This window comes from Gymnoscopelus microlampas (assembly GCF_963454915.1).
Source record: "Gymnoscopelus microlampas genome assembly, chromosome: 22".
NCBI lineage: Eukaryota > Metazoa > Chordata > Actinopteri > Myctophiformes > Myctophidae > Gymnoscopelus > Gymnoscopelus microlampas.
In genome coordinates this window covers 40,717,901-40,737,362 of record NC_139959.1, presented here as the reverse complement: position 1 = coordinate 40,737,362, position 19,462 = coordinate 40,717,901, and the positions used below count along the sequence as shown (strand labels likewise).

The window sequence follows — 19,462 nt, the reverse complement described above, 5'->3', positions numbered from 1 at the left end:
CCATGGATAGCTCTATGACACGGGTCTTCAACAGGGGGTCCGGGACCCCTAGGGGGTCCTCAGAGCTACTACAGGGGGTCCGCAAAATCTTTGTGTGATATATATATATGTTTTTACCTTAACCACTTGAACCCTAGCATCCCCTTTTCTGAGGAGAACTTTAGCCAAAAATAGCCGATCTACAAGCTCTCAACGCCTCACAGCGCGAGGCGTTGAGAGCTTGTAGATCGGCTATTTTTGGCAAAGAGGTGTAGAGGGGAAAAAAAGAGCAGACTAAGTAAAAAAAAAAAACTTTCACCTGAAACACAATTTTATACAATAGAGTAGGGGGTCCCTGCTTTATCTCTCTCTCAGCTAGGGGGTCCTTGGCCTGAAAACGTTGAAGACCCCTGCTCTATGACACAGTATATATCAGCACCATGGATAGCTCTCTGACACACAGTATATCAGCACCATGGATAGCTCTCTGACACACAGTAACATCAGCACCATGGATAGCTCTCTGACATACAGTATAGAGCTTCACAAAGTATTCTTCAGAATGGAACTGCGGTTGAAAGCAAGAAATTCATTTCTGGAAATGTCTGGCGTATTTAATGGTTTTGAGCAGGGGTCTTCAACAGGAGACCGGGACCCCTAGGGGGTCCTCAGAGTTACTACAGAGTTACTACTACTTGAAGCATAATTTTCTGAGGAGAACTTTAGCCAAAAATAGCAGATCTACAAGCCAGGGGCGTAGCCACGGGTGGGCATAGGTAGGCCTGGGCCCACCCACCTGGCTGTTGTGCCCACCCCCAAAAAAAAATAAGGAAAAAAAATTGAACTGTGCCTGTGCTCTGTGAGTGGAGGCGGACTGCGGACGCGCGGAGGAGGCGGACAACGGGGCATTATTTGCGACCTGTCAATATTTTCATGAAAATGAAGGCAAACATAAGAATTAAATAACATAATAAACCCGCAAAAGACCCGCAAATTGCGCAAAAAAGTAAGATTTTAACCGATAATAACCGAAAAAAATCGCGCGCATGAGTGCCCACCCACAAATCCCCATGCCCAGCTGCTGCCAGCTTTCTGGCTACGCCACTGCTACAAGCTCACAACGCCTCGCGCTGCGAGGCGTTGTGAGCTTGTGCTTGTGCTATTTTTGGCAAAGAGGTGTTAAAAAGTTGAATCTGAAACACAATTTTATACAATATAGAGGGGGTCCCTGCTTCATCTCTCTCTCAGCTAGGTGGTCCTTCACCTGAAAACGTTTAAGACCCCTGGTTTTGAGGACAATGAGTAGTAGTCATGGGAGCGCAGTTAATGCTTTGTTCTGCGACTACAGTAACTGTAGATATAGATTCATGCATTACTATGCAACACTCTTTTAACACTGTCGACCGACGCCTGGATGAGCCCGTCAGCCATGTGGGGCTCCAGTGAATAAATTCAATATTGGGCTTTTTTTGGAAATGAAGAGGACGACGATAAGAGAAATGACGGGAAATGCCCCCTACTACAACACTAAGGATGACAATGACACATCTGTATGAGAACTACATAAATAGCTAGATGAATTATCCAATCAATCAGGGAAAACAAATGATATATACTGTATATATATATATATATGATTATCTTAAAGGTTTCATGACGTTCAGTTTTACCACACATTAAAAGTCTTTGTCGTGGTCCTTCAAACGTGTATAGAAAGTTTTAACAAAAAAATTCACTCCATTCATCCATGGCAGGTGTTTTTCTCTCACATTTCTAAAGCCTTTTAAACTAGAATGAAAAAAGAAATCTTTGCCTGCGGGTGTCGCTGGTGAGGGATTTTGCCTGTCAATCATCACCTCTGCTCCGCCCCCCCCCCCCCCCCCCCCCCAAAAGGAAAGGATAGGGGAGGGGAGGGGCGAGGAGGAGAGTGGGCGGGATTAATCGGCTGTGACCTCACTGCCGAAGGGCCAAGCTCAGATTACTTTTCAGCCTAATTATTCAGAAAACCCCAGACCACAGAAAATCCACTGAATGTTCAAAGTTCAGATTTTTTGGGTGTAATTGAGGTCAGTAACCCCCCAAAAAAATATTTAAAAAAAATTAAGTGAATACCAAAATTGGTCAGATATAAATATGAACAGTGTAAAACATACACATATTAGGTGTGGTTATAAAATAGCAGTGGAATGAGGCAGATGGGCAGTACATAGTAAAGGTAGTAGGCCTATAGTTCTTACTTTTTCATGTCAAGGACCCCCACATTGATATGCATTTGGCCACGGACCCCCATCTGAAAATGTTTTGTGCCAGAGAGACCCCTAGAAGACAAGATTTATGATAAACAAAATTCTAAATGATAAAAAATGTTCCAAACATTTGATATATTTTTTAATTATAATTAAAAAAAAATGTACAAGCTCGCAGCGTGGGACAAAGTGACGTGCTGTATATCTACTATTTTTAAATGGCCCAACATATACATGGATAAAGTACTTATGGTGAATCAGGACCATAAAACGTTTGATTCTGTGAAAAAACTTTTTGGAAAACGGCAAAACAAAGTATTTATGAAATATAGTATATCATATAATTAAATATAAAATTCAAAAAAACACAGAAAAAACATTTTGTGGTCATGATTCACCAGGACCCTGGATGGCTTGATTCTAGGCTTAAAATAATTGATATAAATATTTTTGGAAATGTCAATGGGAAAAATGCATTGATTATTTTGAAGTGAAACCAGAAAATGGCCGCCGCTGCTATGCCCTATTTGTGGTAAAGACAGAGACTGCCATAACTGAGTACTGTATATTTACCCAAGTACTGTACTTAAGTACAATTTTGAAGTACTTTTACTTTACTGGAGTATATCCAATTGTCTATACTTTTACTTCTACTCCACTACATCTCAGAGGCAAATATTGTACTTTTACTGCACTACAATTATTTGAAAACTTTAGTTGCTAGTTACTTTGCAGATATATATTCTTACATTGTAAAACATACATAACCACTTTAGCCTCATTTTATACCTAAGCTATTTGAAAATAGCCGATCTACAAGCTCACAACGCGTCGCAATGCGACGCGTTGTGAGCTTGTAGATCTGCTATTTTCAAACATTTTAGTACTTTTACTTTTGGTACTTTAAGTATATTTTGAAGCCAATACTTTTACTCAAGTAACATTTTGAAGACAGGCCTTTCACTTGTAACAGAGTATTTTTATATTGTGGTATTGCTACTTTTTTTTACTTAAATGTAATATCTGAGTACTTTTTCCACCACTGCCTTAGTTACAGCCTCATGGTCAGCAACAAACATTTTGAACGCTACAATGCTACGTAGCTACGTGTGTATTCAGGGAGTTTGTTTCACATCTTGACTCATTTTGCATAGAACATTATTTAATTTCATTTTCATTTAATATCCTTCAGGTTACAAATAACACACAGGCGATAGTGGTTTGAAACATTCGCATTTATTTTTTTAACAGAGGTCCAAAACATCATTGATAAACAAACACATACTTGCCACTTCCTGCCATTTGGTTTGGTCCGCCTAAAAGAGTCACACCTGCCCGCACTGCTCATTTTATAGGGAGGGAGGTACTTGGAACGTACCACTTGGCAGGGGAGTTTGCATGGTGTATGAAACTGTATATTGTCCATACAAGGAGTTGCGTGGCTAAAAACATAAAGAATACTTACTTGGTGTTTGAAGTTAACGTACTCTGTGGTTTTGAAATGTTTTTTGGGGGGTTTTATTGTCACTTTAAGTGTAGGTGAAGTTGTGTGTCGTTCCTTTACTAAAGACAGTTGGTTTGTGCCAACAGAGAGGCCCACGTTAGATTATATGAGTCAGTATGTTCTCACGCACTAGTGGTGGAAAGTAACTAAGTATATTTACTCAAGTACTGTACTTAAGTACAATTTTGAGGTACTTTTACTTTACTGGAGTATTTCCAATTGTCTATACTCTCGGAATCTGCCAATGCTTTGTCAATGCAAATGCATGGATTCCTGGTCTTGCGCATCTTTCACTCGAATCCACGCATTTGCATTGACAAAGCATTGGCATATTCCTCCCCATAGGTAACATAAAAGTGTGGTGTGACTGTGCCCTTAGGGCGCGCTCCCACCAAAACATGGTCGGCTGCTCTTAAACGCAGGGTGTGCACGGCCACAGTTTTTTGCAGCCAGCGGATTAAAATAAAAACGGGAGTGACGCACCTGTCACTCACTTTCAGGACCCTTCCGTAGCCCGCACCGCCTGCTGCCTTGAGCCAAAGATTGTTAATATAGGAAGATACATATTCTCCATTGGAGCCACTAGAGGCGAAGTAGCACACAAATCCTACAAATAGTCTCCTAAATAGGCGTGGTTTTCTTTATTACATTTAATAATGGAAAATGATATGATTTTTTTAATATGTCCATATGCTTTCACATACTATATTCAGAATCTCAGTTTATCAGTTTTTAGAGCATCTTATGGGGACAGAGCATAGAGTTAAAATCTAATCTAATAATAAAATATAATATAAGGGACAGACAGAGCCCTCTATGTCTCGTCCGTCAGACTGCAGATGGACCGAGATGGATCCTCCAGATATCTTCCCAAATCTCGCGAGAGTGTGTTGCTGGGATAGAGAAAAGTTGATAACAAAGTAGATTTTCTCCTAATTTGTGTCTCTAAAAAAAGCCATTTTAGTATGAAAATCTTGTACATATTGTGTGTCTTATGACGATTGGGCCTAAGTTCAGTAACCATGGAGCTAAAGAATGGTTCAGAAGCTGTGTTCACGTTCACTCTTCCATTGGAATCAATAGACTCCAACTTGCTTCCTGTCTCCTAAAAAGGCGTCCACCTACATCACACAGAAACGGGAAGTAAACCGGATAATGCGACTCTTGCTATTTCCCTCTAGCCTTGAGCACCATGGTGCTTCCTGAGTCTTGGGACGGTCCGCCTTCGACTCACCCGATTGGACAGAGGGGGAAAATCAGCTCCTGCGTCCAGCAGTTATATGCTTCAAATGGACAAGTCGTGTAGAGCGGACAACGCAGGGTCTGCGCGACATGCGGAAAGATCCGCTCTTGTGTGAATCCACGCATTTACATTGACAAAGCATTGGCAGATTACGCCCCAGAGGTAAAATAAAAGTGCGGTGGGAGCGCGCCCTTAAGGGGGCATTGATGGCAGTGGTTCAAGTTCAAGTTCAAGTTTATTATGTCCCAAATTGGGCAATTTGTGTTACAGCAGATAGTGAGAAAGTAAGAAACTCCGACACACAGTAACATACTGTACATACACAAGACACACATAGACATAGACATAATCACAAGATCCAGATAATGGATGGTGGAAAGTAACTAAGTACTTACTACTTACTGTACTTAAGTAAAATTGTGAGGTATTTGTACTTGAGTGTCTCCAATTTCCAATACTTATGCTTCTACTCCATTACATCTCAGAGGCAAATATTGTATTGTTTTACTCCACTACAATTATTTGAAAACTTAACCACTTCAGCCCTATTTTATACGTTGTGAGCTTGTAGATCTGCTATTTTAAAACATTTTAGTAGTTTTACTGTTGGTACTTTAAGTATATTGATGCCGGTACATTTGTACTCTTACTCAAGTTACATTTTGAACACAGGCCTTTTACTTGTTAGAGTATTTTTTATATGGTGGTATTGGTACTTTTACTGAAGTGGTTCCGTTCATTGAACTAGATGAAGCCTTTCTACACAGACTGTTAGAATAGAAGAACAAAGAAGAGATCAGAGATGTTTGCTTTGTTCATCTTTAATGTCACTTTATTCACAAGACTATTTATACTGTGTCTTAGAGCTTTGTTCATCTTTAATGTCACTTTATTCACAAGACTATTTATACTGTGTCTTAGAGCTTTGTTCATCTTTAATGTCACTTTATTCACAAGACTATTTGTACTGTGTCTTAGAGCTTTGTTCATCTTTAATGTCACTTTATTCACAAGACTATTTATACCCAGGGGGTCCCCACATCATTATCTTAATGTACAACATTGTTTTCTCACTCAACAGTAAACAGACCAACATACAGTAAGTGTATACAGGGTATCTGCACATTTATAAAGAGACCATTTAAGGACTTTTAAGGCCTTTTTAATACAGATAAAATAAAATAACAATAAGACCATTACAGCGTCAAAAGTTATCAACAAGCTATACTATAAAAACTGCTATAGTAAAAATAAATTAAAAATATAAAAATATAAAAAAAATAACAATAACTACTATAATAGAGTCACGTGAGGCACGAAGCAAGATGGCCGCACGGCACTGAGCACTGACAAAGTTTCCTCTTTATATATGTATTTTTTGACTCATAGAGTACTTTTTTTCAACTAATTTTTCAAACGTTGATACAAACTAAGATTTAACTTCACCATTATGTCGGAACCAACCGATCCATTCGCTTTCTCGCCTTACAAACAGCAAGAACCAGGCGACGGACTGAAGGCTAACATGCTAACGGGGGACATAGCTAGGCTAATCAAACAAACAAATGAAACGCAGATGGGAACCTGGCAAGGACTAGTAGCTTCTATCGTAACAGACGCAATTGCCCAAGCTATGGACCCTATACAGAAAGGTTTGGCAGAGAATGGCGATATTCTTAAGTCCCTGAAAGGGCAACTAGTGGTCCACGCTGAAAAGTTTGACACAATGTCCAGCCGGACAGATAGCCTGCAAGCTGACGTGCGCACGGGCGAGGGGGTCAATGATTCCTGCCTTGTGGATTTGATTAGGGTCCAGAAGAAGCTGAATGAGCTGGAGGACCCGGCCAGAATTAATAACGTCAGATTGGTTTGCTTGCCGAATGGTGCTGAAGGGGACGATCCGAGGGGTTATCTCCAAAAGATATACCCAAATGGATTCCAACCATGAAGAGCTTGCGTAATGCGGTGGTGACCGTCGACAAGGCACACAGGATCTTCTCCAACAAGAAATCGGGACCAAGAACGATGATCTTCAGGCTTCTGCACTTCCCCGACCGACAGGCGATCCTGGAGGGAGCACGGAAAGCCAAGCCGACTCTCCCTGGGGGAGCCAAACTGCTGTTTTTTGCTGATTACAGCCCCGGTACGACGAAGGATCGCAGTGCATTCAAGGAAATACGCACCAAATTGTGGCAAAAAGGCATCGAGTCGTATCTCGTCTACCCAGACATTTTGAAAGTTAACTACAAGGGCAGGAAGATGTCGTCTGGCTCGGCGAGGGAAGCGAGGGAGGCTTTGGATCCAGCGGCGATGGAGAGCGAGACGATGGAGGAGACTGCGGCAGAGGACAACGGCGACGAGGCGTAATGGAGTTTTTGGGGGTTTGATTTTTTGAAACATAAATATATATATTTTTCCTCTTGTTTGTTTTGTTTTTGTTTTGAAGAAATCCAAGGCACCTTATAAGTTATTTTACAGTCCATGTTATTATTTTGTGTTCAGAACAATGCATATGAGTACCGAGGTGATTCGGATAAGACTATACGAGGTAAATTGTTGTCTGTATTTTATTTTTAATTTTATTTTTTAAATGCAATGTTCTTTGTTTTTTGTGGTGGACTGCTAAGCTTGGAAGAGATGTGTATGTTTAGGTTTAGTTATAACTGCGCCACGGTGGCCGAAAGGCGCCGTGCTCCAATGTTTTTTTCTTTTCTTTTTTTCTCCTCCGTTCGTTTTACTGGAGCCGTGGTGAGAGTGACGGCACCCTTTGGTGTGATGGTCTTTTCGGTCACATAGTCAATAAGTATGTATCAACGAATACGTCTATTTGAGTTGTGTTTACCTAGGATTAAGTAGGTTATTTATATCATTTATTTTGTATCTGTGGGTAAGGTTTCATCATTGTATTAATAATGGGGGGGGGGGGGGGGGCAGACAGTGTTCAGTGGCAGACGTTGCTAAGTGTTTCTCACTGATGTTACAAAGTCAGGGGAGGGTGGTGGGGGGTAGTAAGGGAGTGAGTGGGAGGGAGGGGGGGTGAGTGGGGCGAGGGGGGAGGGGGCGAGCAGAGGGAGGGAAGGACTCCCCCAAGTTCCACTAACAAATCACAACAAAGACAAATCCAAGGCAAGGTTAATGACATGGGAAGGTTAGAGACCTTTAATGTAGTATCTTTTAATGTCAGAGGTCTAAACACTCCACAAAAACACTCAAAGGTCCTAGATTACTTACGAAGGAAGAAAATTGACATTGCTCTTTTGCAGGAAACGCACCTTAAACTTGAAGACACCTCCAGAGTTCAAAATAGGTTCTATAAATCAGTTGTGGCCTCTTCAGATGGTACACGTACAAAAGGGGTGATGATATTATCAAGGCGCAACATAAATATTATTGTTGATAAGATGGTAAGAGGAAGGGACGTTTGGCATTCTGCTGTACATCCATTCAAGGCAAAAAAGTTGCATTTGTGAGCATTTATGCACAAACCGTTTTTGAAGCTGACTTTTTCCCCTCAATTACTGCAGAACTTCTAAAGTTAAATGATTATCAACTATATATCGGCTCAGATATGAATGCTGTATTTGATGGCAAAATGGACAAATCCTCTTTATCATGGCAAGTTCTCAGGACTCTGCATCTAAAGCTCTAAGTTGTTTTGTAAAAGATCTCCACCTAGTGGATGTATGGAGAGTGCACAACCCCTTTGTGAAGGACTACACCTATTTTTCCCCTAGGCATAAAAGTTTCAGTCGTATTGATCACATTTCAATTTCCTCTGGCTTGATGTCCACTGTACATTCAGTAGAATTTTTACCCAGACTTCTGTCGGATCACAGCCCAGTGATGTCTTCATTTGAATACGGAAATATAAAAAATAAGGCATCAAGATGGAGGTTTAACTGCACTTTGTTGAAAAATGAAGAATTTATTACTCAAGTGAGGACAAAACTGGCTGAGTTTATTTCTATAAACAAAGACAGTGTTGCAGATATGACTGTAGTCTGGGCCACGGTTAAAGGGTTTATTAGAAATAATGCAATATGGTTTAGTTCCCATCTACATAAAACCAGACTGCAATATATTTCCCGATTGGAACAACAATGTAAGGAGTTAGAAGACACGCTTGAAAAGAACTACACCATGTCTATAGACAACGAGCTTAAAGCCAAAAATTAAATGATTTATTAAGACGCAGGGCAGAATACATGATTCACATAACTAAACACAAGTACTACGCAGAGGGCAGCAGGCCTAGCCATTTACTGGCACTAACACTTAAACGACAAGAAGCCAGGAGGGCTACACCAGCTATTAAATGTGTTAAAAGAGGTGTGGTATCCTCAACAGAGGAAATAAATGAGACATTTAAGGATTATTTTAAAGACCTATATACAGGGGGTGGAAGAAGATATCAGTAGATGGAAACACCTGCCATCGTCAGTACCAGCGCATATAGCGGTGGTTAAGATGAACATCTTGCCCTGCATTAACTTCATCAGCTCAATGGTCCCGTTGGCACCCCCGGCGGGATATTGGAAAAAGCTGGATACCTCATTAAGAAAATACATTTGGAATGGTAAAAAGCCGAGCATAAAATGGTCTGTGCTTCAATACAGGAAATCTGCTGGGGGATGGGCAATTGGGCATGTCCTAATTTCAAACTGTATCACTGGTCATTTGTGTTGAGAAGTCTCAATGTCATGACGGAGGATGATAATACATCTTCCTGGAAAGAATTGGAGCGTGAGTTGTTAACCCCTGAACAATTGAAGGATTTCCTCCTGATGGGTATTTCTACCAGAAAATGTAATCTATACTATGGTCCGATTTTTTCATATTTATTACAGGTGTTTAGAACAGTAGAGAGATTCATAGGATTTAAAAGTAAATGGTGTAAAGCAGCTCCAATATGGAATAACAACCACATTTTGTCAGGGGGGAGACCACTTACTAACAGAAATTGGGAGGAGAAGGGCATTAGGACTCTCCAAGATATTAATGGATCGGTTAACATTCTTGATTTTCAAGATATAGTCTCAAAATATGGTATCGATAGACATTCTCTATTCTTTTATTTCAGAGTGAGATCCGTTTGTAGGGCCTGTAGGGTTCCCTGGGGCACTGAGTTAAAATACCATCCCATTCTTAGCTGGTTACATAGAGCTCCTAAACGAATAGTGTCATATTCATATGATCAATTAAATTCTCAAAAATATATAACCTCGGCAGGAATGAAAGCCTGGAATTGTGATATAACAGATTTGGGGCTAGAATTGGACTGGGAAGCTATTTGGGACAACGTAGCTGGTGCTTCAAAAAATCCGAATCATCAGTATATACATCTTAAGTTTTGTCACAGAGCATATGTAACTCCCAGAATCAGGCACCGAATGGGACTGGCACCTGACCCGTATTGCACATTCTGTGCCCCGGGAACCTTGGGCTCTTTTGGAATGTCCGGGGATTATGGAGTTTTGGGGAAATGTGTTGGGGACTTTAACAGACTTAATGAGAGTACAACTGCCAATGGATCCATTTGTACATCTTTTGAATGATGACTCTAAACTGTTTCTTACTGTAAAGTCACGCAAAATCTGGCTGGCAGGACTTACAGCAGCCAAAAAGATTATAGTCCAACGCTGGAAACCTCCACATGACTTATCCAAAACACACTGGCTAAGGAGCTTCTTGGACATTGCCTATCTAGAATTGTCATCGGCCAGGATTAATCATGCCCAACAGGGCACAATCTCATTCTGGACAAATCTGATATCTAATCTGAAAGATCTACTGACTCGATGATGCTGTGGTTGTGTTGTGTGACTAAGTGGAAGGAGTGTGGGGTGGGAAGGGATGGGGGGATGAAGAGGGGGTAAAGGGAGAGGGGTGGGGGATACTGAGGTTATTTATGTTTATTGTATAATTGAAATGCATATCTGTCTGTATTTAAAAAATCAATAAAAAATGAATAACAAAAAAATAACTATTATAATAAACAAACACATAGAAAAACAAAGAGATAGACCAAAGAAACATCTGGAGGTGGAGTTGATGGACTCCACCTCCCGGTGAAGCACCTTCACGTCTTTCTCTCTCTTCTGGATTCTCTGCTGGATGTTCTGCTGACTCGTATCGAGCTCTTTCTGTCTCTCGGTACGTTCTGCTACAACTGAGATGGTATTGTGACCTTTGTGTTCGTCCATGGAGCACAGAGAGCAGATACACTGCTGATCGGTACGACAGAAAACCTTCATCACCTCGTCGTGACGAGAGCAGATGTTCTCCTGAAGCTCGCTGGAGGCTTTGACCAGCTTGTGTTTCTTAAAGGCAGGAGACTGATAGTGAGGCTGGAGGTGAGTGTCACAGTAAGAGACCAGACACTGAAGACAAGTCTTCACAGCTTTCAGTCTCCTCCCAGTGCAGAAATCACAGGCCACATCTCCAGGTCCAGCGTAGCAGTGATCAGGAGGAACAGCTTGGAGTCCTGCTGATAGATTGATACATTATTATATATTTATCAATCTGATAAACATGTATTTCATTTGTATGTGCCTGTATATACCTTCGTATGTGGTAGCCTATAGGAGCCAGCATGTCTCCGCTGCCTGATAACTATTGTTAAATTACTGACTCTCTGTCTTAACACCAGTGGTGTAAAGGAACTAAAGGAACTTTGAAGTACAATTACTCAAGTACTGTACTTGAGTACAATTTTAAGGTATTTTTGGGTGGTGTAGCCGCCCCTATATGTGAGGTTGGGACATTGACATTTGCTGCACTGTGATTGGCCACCCATTGTACCCCCCTAACCCTGCACTGTGATTGGCCACCCATTGTACCCCCCTAACCCTGCACTGTGATTGGCCACCCATTGTACCCCCCTAACCCTGCACTGTGATTGGCCACCCATTGTAGGCCTACACCCCTAACCCCTACACATTCAATGCGAATCTATACTTTTCTTTAAGTGAGCTTCCATCACTGTGATGACCACTAGCTGCACTGTGATTGGCTGACTCTATTGGCTGACTCTATTTAGCACTGTGATTGGCTAGCGAGACACATGATGACATTAAAAACCTATAAATAGGACTATGCACTTAAAAAAAAAAAAAAAAATTAAGTGAGCTTCAAAAAAAAAAGTTTTGACCACACCGCCCACTTCACACTGGGTGTGATTTTTGGGCGGTGCAACCGCCCCTATAAGTGAGGTTTGGAATTTGCACCCCCCCAACCCCGCGCTGTGATTGGCCACCAGTGTACCCCCCTAACCCTGCACCGTGACTTCAGGACTGTGATTGGCTAGAAACACATGACACATGTAGCCTCGCGTGGCCAGACAATATCACACGACACACTGCGTGGATATTAGTCTGGTCCCTATCAATGATAGATTTTTTTCCAAGTGGCGGTTACAAAAAGATCCAAGCCCGCCCACATTTGGATACTGGGCCCTGATTGGTCCCTCACGACTTCGGAGGGAGAGAAATTAAATCTCTATTGAGGGGGGCCAGACCTAATCTGCCGAGGGCTAAAGTGCAATGCAATTTTGCAAAGGCAGATTCGTCTGGAACCAGGCTATGACACATGTGCATAGCCCTATAAATACGCGCGCGCACACTAAGTGAATCACTTCCGTCACTGTGAGCCCAGTATTAGCCCAGTATTGTGATCAGCTAGCAAGACACTGCGCACTTCACACTGGGTGTGATTTTTTTTTTGTTTATATGTTGAAGGATTTTGACTCATCCTTTTAGACCAAGTGTATGCCTGTACTTGTGCCTCTTGCATTTCTATCTAATAATATTTTCAATCAATCAATCAATCAGACAGACAGACAGACAGACAGACAGACAGACAGACAGACAGACAGACAGACAGACAGTGAGCTGTATTTACATTTATAAGATAACGTATAGCTCTCACCTGTCTTCTTCAGGCTCTCCACCACATCAGCCAACATGATGTTTTTCTTCAGAACAGGTCTTGTGATGAAGGTGTGTCTGCACTGTGGACAGCTGAACCTCCCTCCCTGATCATCCTGGTTCCAGAATCCCTCGATACACCTGCTGCAGTAGCTGTGTCCACAGGGAACTGTCACTGGATCCTTCAGTAGATCCAGACAGATAGAACAACGCAACTGTTCCTGATCCACTTGATCTCCCTGCTGCGCCATCTTAGTACCACTGACTGTCTGTCTGTATGTCTGTCTGTCTGTCTGTCTGTCTGTCTGTGTCTCTGTCTGTCTAACTGACTATCAGACGAGTTTAGTTAGGTTTCATTTCCTCAGAAATCACATGACATGAGAGGTTCTTCCTGGGTGTGTGTGTGTGTGTGTGTGTGTGTGTGTGTGTGTGTGTGTGTGTGTGTGTGTGTGTGTGTGTGTGTGTGTGTGTGTGCGTGCGTGCGTGCGTGCGTGCGTGCGTGCGTGCGTGCGTGCGTGCGTGCGTGCGTGCGTGCGTGCGTGCGTGCGTGCGTGTGCGCGCGCGCGTGTGCGGGTGGGTGTGGTGATTCACAGTGATTCACTGGTAGAAAATGTTTCCACCCCATTCTCAAACATGAGTCAGTATTTTGTGTATACACACACACACACACACACACACACACACACACACACACACACACACAAGAGCCCGTCCAATTATCTAAATGTACCAATGGCATCACACACCAATAGGCTCCGCCCCTCGATAGACCCACACTGTAGCTGTGATCCACAGTCAGTTTGAAAGAAAAGCTGAGAGAGAGCAGAGCTCACAACAGCAGCAAAGAAAGAAAGACAGAGAGAAAGAAAGAAAGAGAGAAAGAAAGAACGAAAGAATGAATGAAAGAAAGAAAGAAAGAAAGAAAGAGAGAGACAGTAGAGTCACACACACACACACGCGCGCACGCACTGGTTCCATCTGTGGTCAGCTGATCTCCGGCACCGTTGGCTGGATCGCAGCCAAACTGTGCAAACACACTCCCTGGATGCCAGAGCAGAACATCTGCCCCACATGTTCCACAGATTTTGTCCAAAGATCACACAAATCATCGGTAAACAGTATCTCTATAGTCACTAAACTAAACCAAACCGGTCTTTCAGATTCACTGATTGTGTAACGCCCGTATGTAAATCATTTTCAAAGAGAGGCGGGCGATTATTTGGGGCGGGCGCAGAAGTTGAGGGGCGGTGAGGCGAGCGGTCGTAGTCCCGCAAAATTGTCGCGCTCGTGCTCGTTTCTGCACACGCACATGGAAGGCAAGAGTCTGTTAAGACCTTTAGAATGTCCTCTAGTTTGTCTCTCATCTTGGACACGGCCACAGTCACATCTTCAAAGTATCTCAGAGGACGGACATTGCTGCTGACTGGGTGTGTAGATTCACTGATCCTTGAGAGGGAGGAGGCGTAACGCTGTAGAAAATGGATGTGATCCTCTGTGAGCGAGAGCTGCTCCAGCTCAGCGTGTCTCCTCCCACCTGATTCGGATGCTATCAATGCATAGAATGGGAGATTATCACGTTCTATCAGACCATTGAATGGGCGAAGTAGGCGACCTACTAGCTACCCCGCGATTTATCAGACCATTCATTGGGCGTAATCAGGAGCTACTGACCTACCGACGGAGATGACTTAAATACTTCAGTTTCGGTTTTGGTTTTGCTTGTTTCGGTTTCGGACCATGACGGAGGCGCGCAGTCTCAGGCGAGCTGGAGCCCCGCGACGGGCCACCGAAGGAGCTAAGGCGACTGAGTTGCCGTCCGGAGCGGTGCGACGCTCGCCTGTGCCTACTCAGCGACGTTCGAGTTATGTACCGATACGGACAGAATCGTAAATATTGTTGTGGGGACTGCTCCGCCTCCGTCGGTAGGTCAGCAGCTCCTGATTACGCCCAATGAATGGTCTGACAAATCGCGGGGTAGACGGTAGCTCGCCTACTTCGCCCATTCAATGGTCTGATAAAACGTGATAATCTCCCATTCAATGCATTGATAGCATTCGAAGCCGGTGCTCCTCCTCAGTTCAGTGACCTCCTGCTCCACACACCTCCTCAGTTCTTCATATATGTTTTTGTTTGTTTCTCCCCCAAACACGGTGCTGAGTGTGCTGCTGTCCGGGGCCAACGGGAGCCAGGGGGGTATTAGCCGACCAGCTTCAAGGGTTCACCCAAGAGCACCATAGCCCACGACATTAAGGATTGATTTGTTGTGAATGCGAAATACCTCGTTGCACGGTGTCGCGTTGTTTACTCCTGCTTGCCGTGTGTTTAATTTTGCTGTGTGCATGTTTAGCCTTAGTCTTTCTTCTTAGTCGTCAGTTTGGGTGAGGGTTAGCTTAGCTTCCCTTAGCTTAGTTCCCCTGTAAATGGTCGACTTTTGCCTGCTTGCCCCCCTTTGAACCCAGATGTAGCACCTTTGTCCCTTGTTGTGAGTCATTTATTGTGGTTGCTTGGGATTTACAACATCCGTTATATATTATAGTATAGTATCCTGTGGCTTTTATGATTGATTGCATTCTCACTGAGTTGATATCTTTTTTAAGTAGCCCTTTAAATAAACAATGGTACTTGAACTGAAATGTCATGTGCTAAACTTAAATAAAACTTCCATATGTTTGGGGGAAAATCCATGTCTCAGTGTCATTAACGAAACTTGCATATTGGGGAACCTGATCTACTAGAGGTATTCATTTATTATAATTTCCCTGATACAAACATCATCAGGGTGGCGTAGTCATACAATATTGTTAAATAGATCCCTTGCTCGACCCAGGTTACATTCAGGTTACATTCGTATAGCACATTTCACAACCAAGGTTTACAAAGTGCTGTACAGAAAATCATAGGCAAACGACGCTGTTGCTATAACAACATGCTATAATAGACACAAAAAGCACCAACAAACACACAGAAAAACAAGTAAGACATAGACCACAGAAACTTCTGGAGGTGGAGTTGATGGACACCTTCACGTCTTTCTCTCTCTCCTGGATTCTCTGCTGGATGTTCTGCTGACTCGTATCGAGCTCTTTCTGTCTCTCGGTACGTTCTGCTACAACTGAGAAGGTATCGTGACCTTTGTGTTCGTCCATGGAGCACAGAGAACAGATACACTGCTGATCGGTACGACAGAAAACCGTCGTCACCTCGTCGTGACGAGAGCAGATGTTCTCCTGAAGCTCGCTGGAGGCTTTGACCAGCTTGTGTTTCTTAAAGGCAGGAGACTGATAGTGAGGCTGGAGGTGAGTGTCACAGTAAGAGACCAGACACTGAAGACAAGTCTTCAGAGCTTTCAGTCTCCTCCCAGTGCAGAAATCACAGGCCACATCTCCAGGTCCAGCGTAGCAGTGATCAGGAGGAACATCTTGGAGTCCTGTTGATAGATTGATACATTATTATGAATCTCAAAACGAACAAACATGGGTAAACTCTCCTTCTAGGGGGAGGTAAATATAATTTCTCGTTTAGAAAGGTGTTCACCCCCCCCCCTCCTTTACTCTGTTCATATAATCATTTATATTTTTGATAATATTGTATTATGGTGTTATTTTTATGCTATGTTGGATGTGGATTTTGTCTCATCCTTTTAGACCAAGTGTATGTACTCGTGCTGTTTGCATTTCTGTCTAATACAATATTCAGACAGACAGACAGACAGACAGACAGACAGACAGACAGACAGACAGACAGACAGACAGACAGTGAGCTGTATTTACAAGAGAACTTAAAGGTCTCACCTGTCTTCTTCAGGCTCTCCACCACATCAGCCAACATGATGTTTTTCTTCAGAACAGGTCTTGTGATGAAGGTGTGTCTGCACTGTGGACAGCTGAACCTCCCTCTCTGATCATCCTGGTTCCAGAATCCCTCGATACACCTCCTGCAGTAGCTGTGTCCACAGGGAACAGTCACTGGATCCTTCAGTAGATCCAGACAGATAGAACAACGCAACTGATCCACTTCATCTCCCTGCTGCGCCATGTTAGTACCACTGTCTGTCTGTCGAGTTTAGTTAGGTTTAATTTCCTCAGAAATCACATGACTTGGGAGGTTCTGTGTGTGTGTGTGTGTGTGTGTGTGTGTGTGTGCGTGCGTGCGTGCGTTTGTGGATGGTGAGTCACAGTGATTCACTGGTAGAAAACAGGCCATCCCATTATCTAAATGTACCAATGGCATCACACACCAATAAGCTCCGCCCCTCAATAGACCCACACTGTAGCTGTGATCCACAGTCAGTTTGAAAGAAAAGCTGAGAGAGAGCAGAGCTAAGGAAGGAAGAAGGAAGAAGAAAGAAAAAAAAGAAAGAAAGAAAGAGTAGAGGCACAAACACACACACACACACACACACACACACACACACACACACACACACACACACACACACACACACACACACACACACACACACACACACACACACACACACACACACACACACACACACTTCACAATACACACCACTAAAATAAAATAATAAACACATCATAGTAATTACAATTAAAAGCTCAGAGCCTGTTCTACAAGATACATCATAACGTTAAGATACCCATGTACCTGTCAGAGTACTTCATAAGATACCCATGTACCTGTCAGAGTACTTCATAAGATACCCATGTACCTGTCAGAGTACTTCATAAGATACCCATGTACCTGTCAGAGTACTTCATAAGATACCCATGTACCTGTCAGAGTACTTCATAAGATACCCATGTACCTGTCAGAGTAAGGTAAGGTAAGGTAAGGTAAACTTTATTGTCCCGAAGGAAATTTGGTTTGGGCTTTAACCCCAGCTGCAGCCACACATAAAACAATGACAAATACAAAATACAAAATACAAAGTACATAACAGGGGGGGGGGGGACAACATTACACAAGTGCACAGATAGTGATCGGTCTACTCTTAATGGTCACTGCAGGGCCTCATTTAGCATTTTAGTTGCCACAGGAACAAACGATTTTTTTGAATCGTACATAATTCCATCTAGGTTCGCTATACCTTCTCCCAGAGGGCAGCATTACAAACTGTCCATGTAGAACATGGGTAGCATCACTGACTATTTTCTGAGCTTGTCTTAGCGTGGCCTGCTCGTAAATAGACTGCAGAGAGGGGAGTTGTCTTACTCCTATGATTTTCCCTGCAGTCTGCACCAATCGGAGCAATTTGGACCTCAGTTGCACTGAGAGGTTGCCAAACCAAACTGTGATGCCAAATCTGACCAGGCTTTCCAAGACCGCTCGGTAGAACACTAACATAAACTTTTGGTCAACACCATGAACCCTGAGACGGCGGAGGAAATGCAGTCTTTGCTGAACTTTACTACAGAGACTGTCCACATGTGTATTCCACGTTAGCGAGTTGTCAATGCTAATGCCCAAGTATTTATATGAGGAGACCTGTGAGATGGTCGAGTCATGGATGACCACAGGCCTGTGGTCACCGATACTCCTAGGGTCGAACACCATCTCCTGTGTCTTCCTCACATTGAGAACAAGGTGGTTGTCATCGCACCATGCTACAAACCTCTCAACCTCTGAAAAATAGGTAGCTAAATCTCTATCCTTACCTAGTAGGGATAAGATGGCAGTGTCGTCCGAGAATTTAATAATGTAATTATTCGGGTTACCGCTTCTGCACTCATTTGTGTATAAGGTGAATAGGACAGGTGAGCTGACGCAGCCCTGCGGTGCTCCAGCACTCAAGGTTCTGGGCTCTGACATGGTACCATTCACACTGACCCTTTGTGTACGTTCAGTTAGAAAATAATAATACCACCTGATAATAAGGGGGTGGACATTAAGGTCCCTCAACCTCTTAATTAAGAGATGTGGCTGTATTGTATTAAAAGCTGAACTGAAATCTACCAGAAGAAGGCGTGCATAAGCAGTATTCTTTCCTACGTTATTTTCTAAGTGTTTCAAAAGGAAATAATCCAAGGCCAGAACTGCATCCTATGCCTCTGTTACTCCTGTACTCCTGAAAGGTGTCCAATGAACAATCAACTGCTGCCTTCAGTAAACTGATAATGATTGTCTCAAAACACTTCATAATCACTGAGGTCAAAGCGACTGGGCGATAGTCATTATTTTCCTTGAAGCATGTTTTTTTGGGAACAGGGATTATAATAGAGTCTTTCCAGGTGGACGGAACAGTACATGAGTCCAGTGACTTTTGGTAGATGGGACACCAAGCCTCTGCAAGTTCCTGACTGCATGAGTGCAGCAGCCGGCCACATATTCCATCTGGACCTGAGGCCTTCCGGGGACATGTGTGTGCAAACATCTTCTGGACTTCATAGTAATTCCCAGATCACTGTGTGTAGGTACAGACTCAAGGGCAGCTATTTTCTCCTGCAGGAAATCAGCTGTTTCAAATCTTGCATTAAAGTTGTTTAGTTCATTGGCCTTTTCCTTTTCATTCGAAACACTAAGGCCCTTCTTTGCTGGAGCCATGTTGGTCATGGCCTTCATAGATTCCCACATTTTTTTGGAATTGGAAGAGGAGCAATATGCC

The 19,462-nt window shown here is 42.9% G+C and overlaps 1 protein-coding gene across 1 annotated transcript; it reads right to left on the bottom strand.

Moving 5' to 3' along the window:
- Window positions 1-10,926: 10,926 nt before the first annotated feature.
- LOC311039441 (E3 ubiquitin/ISG15 ligase TRIM25-like) lies at window positions 10,927-16,802 on the bottom strand (the record flags this gene model as incomplete). Its single annotated transcript, XM_084049323.1, has 3 exons — window positions 16,689-16,802; window positions 12,899-13,170; window positions 10,927-11,456 (listed from the first exon to the last, which is right to left on the bottom strand). The coding sequence occupies exons 2-3, from the start codon at window positions 13,146-13,148 to the stop codon at window positions 10,927-10,929; spliced, it is 780 nt and encodes a 259-aa protein (XP_083905449.1). The 5' UTR covers window positions 13,149-13,170; window positions 16,689-16,802.
- Between the last annotated feature and the right edge of the window lie 2,660 nt (window positions 16,803-19,462).